Here is a 2,329-nt window from a genome sequence, read left to right as displayed (position 1 = left end):
GTGATAAGACGCAACTTGGACCCAGCTCCTTTTAAACCATCGGGGGATTGAACGCCGACCTGCAAGATGCGAGACCGTCGCTATACAACGTACGAGTAATGCATGAAGGTAGATAATCGCACGTTAGTTCATTTAAACAATTTAACTGTGTGAGAGCGAGGCGGGTCTGACTGGGAGGCGGAGTCCAGTCGGGACTCCGCGTAACTGAACATATCAAATAATTCAGCTTGGACAATGGAAGTGGAATGATTTATACGGGTTCCACTCAATGTTTGAGCCGTGGTCCCAGCCCCACTCTGAGTAGGGGGCCATGGTCCGGGGCCCACTCTGTGTAGGGGCCATCGTCCGGGGCCCACTCTGTGTAGGGGGCCATGGTCCGGGGCCCACTCTGTGTAGGGGCCATCGTCCGGGGCCCACTCTGTGTAGGGGGCCATGGTCCGGGGCCCCACTCGGTGTAGGGGGCCATGGCCCGGGGCCCACTCTGTGTAGGGGGCCATGGTCCGGGGCCCACTCGGTGTAAGGGGCCATCGTCCGGGGCCCACTCGGTGTAGGGGGCCATCGTCTGGGGCCCCACTCTGTGTAGGGGGCCATGGTCCAGGCCCCACTCTGTGTAGGGGGCCATGGTCCGGGGCCCCACTCGGTGTAAGGGGCCATGGTCCGGGGCCCACTCTGTGTAGGGGGCCATCGTCCGGGGCCCCACTCGGTGTACGGGGCCATCGTCCGGGGCCCCCTCTGTGTAGGGGGCCATGGTCCGGGGCCCACTCTGTGTAGGGGGCCATGGTCCGGGGCCCCACTCGGTGTAGGGGCCATGGTCCGGGGCCCCACTCGGTGTAGGACCCATCGTCCGGGGCCCCACTCGGTGTAGGGGCCATGGTCCCAGCCCCACTCTGAGTAGGGGGCCATGGTCCGGGGCCCACTCTGTGTAGGGGGCCATGGTCCGGGGCCCACTCTGTGTTGGGGGCCATGGTCCGGGGCCCACTCGGTGTAAGGGGCCATCGTCCGGGGCCCACTCGGTGTAGGGGGCCATCGTCTGGGGCCCCACTCTGTGTAGGGGGCCATGGTCCAGGCCCCACTCTGTGTAGGGGGCCATCGTCCGGGGCCCACTCGGTGTAGGGGCCATGGTCCGGGGCCCACTCGGTGTAGGGGCCATGGTCCGGGGCCCCACTCGGTGTAGGACCCATCGTCCGGGGCCCCACTCGGTGTAAGGGGCCATCGTCCGGGGCCCCACTCGGTGTACGGGGCCATCGTCCGGGGCCCCACTCGGTGTAGGGGGCCATCGTCCGGGGCCCCACTCGGTGTACGGGGCCATCGTCCGGGGCCCCACTCGGTGTAGGGGACCTCGTCCGGGGCCACACTCGGTGTAGGGGCCATGGTCCGGGGCCCCACTCGGTGTAGGGGCCATGGTCCGGGGCCCCACTCGGTGTAGGACCCATCGTCCGGGGCCCCACTCGGTGTAGGGATCATGGTTCGGGGCCCACTCGGTGTAGGGGGCCATCGTCCGGGCCCCACTCTGTGTAGGGGGCCATCGTCCGAGGCCCCACTCGGTGTAGGGGGCCATCGTCCGGGCCCCACTCTGTGTAGGGGGCCATCGTCCGGGGCCCATCGTCCGGGGCCCCACTCGGTGTAGGGGTCCATCGTCCGGGGCCCCACTCGGTGTAGGGGGCCATCGTCCGGGGCCCCACTCGGTGTAGGAGCCATCGTCCGGGGCCCCACTCGGTGTAGGGGGCCATCGTCCGGGGGCCCCACTCGGTGTAGGGGCCATCGTCCGGGGGCCCCACTCGGTGTAGGGGCCATCGTCCGGGGCCACAAAAGGAAGAACCCCAAGGGAGGAGAGAGGAGGAGGAGGAGGAGGAGGTGTATTATCTTGCGTTTACATACAGGCACGCGCACGCATGCTCGTGCTCTCACAAGCACGCCTATGTTGGTGTCTTCTGCACCCAGTCTTAGGGACCTGCCACATTATGTTGGCATGATTGAATATGTTCATCAGACGGTCCTGGCATGATTGAATATACTCATCAGACGGTCCTGGCATGATTGAATATACTCATCAGACGGTCCTGGCATGATTGAATATACTCATCAGACGGTCCTGGCATGATCGAATATGTTCATCAGACGGTCCTGGCATGATTGAATATACTCATCAGACGGTCCTGGCATGATTGAATATACTCATCAGACGGTCCTGGCATGATTGAATATACTCATCAGACGGTCCTGGCATGATTGAATATACTCATCAGACGGTCCTGGCATGATTGAATATACTCATCAGACGGTCCTGGCATGATTGAATATACTCATCAGACGGTCGTGGCATGATTGA

General features: G+C 63.5%; 1 protein-coding gene across 1 annotated transcript; it reads right to left on the bottom strand.

Moving 5' to 3' along the window:
* Window positions 1-265: 265 nt before the first annotated feature.
* On the bottom strand, window positions 266-1,762 carry LOC123751315 (basic proline-rich protein-like). Its single transcript, XM_045733408.1, has one exon. The coding sequence runs from the start codon at window positions 1,760-1,762 to the stop codon at window positions 266-268; it is 1,497 nt and encodes a 498-aa protein (XP_045589364.1).
* Between the last annotated feature and the right edge of the window lie 567 nt (window positions 1,763-2,329).

This window comes from Procambarus clarkii, chromosome 29 (assembly GCF_040958095.1).
Source record: "Procambarus clarkii isolate CNS0578487 chromosome 29, FALCON_Pclarkii_2.0, whole genome shotgun sequence".
NCBI classification, from domain to species: domain Eukaryota; kingdom Metazoa; phylum Arthropoda; class Malacostraca; order Decapoda; family Cambaridae; genus Procambarus; species Procambarus clarkii.
The sequence above is the reverse complement of the archived record's forward strand: the minus strand, read 5'-3'. Positions and strand labels throughout refer to the sequence as shown.

Excerpts from the sequence above, each read along its gene's own strand:
- LOC123751315 (XM_045733408.1), bottom strand. The coding sequence starts at position 1,762 with ATGGCCCCTACACCGAGTGGGGCCCCCGGACGATGGCCCCCTACACCG.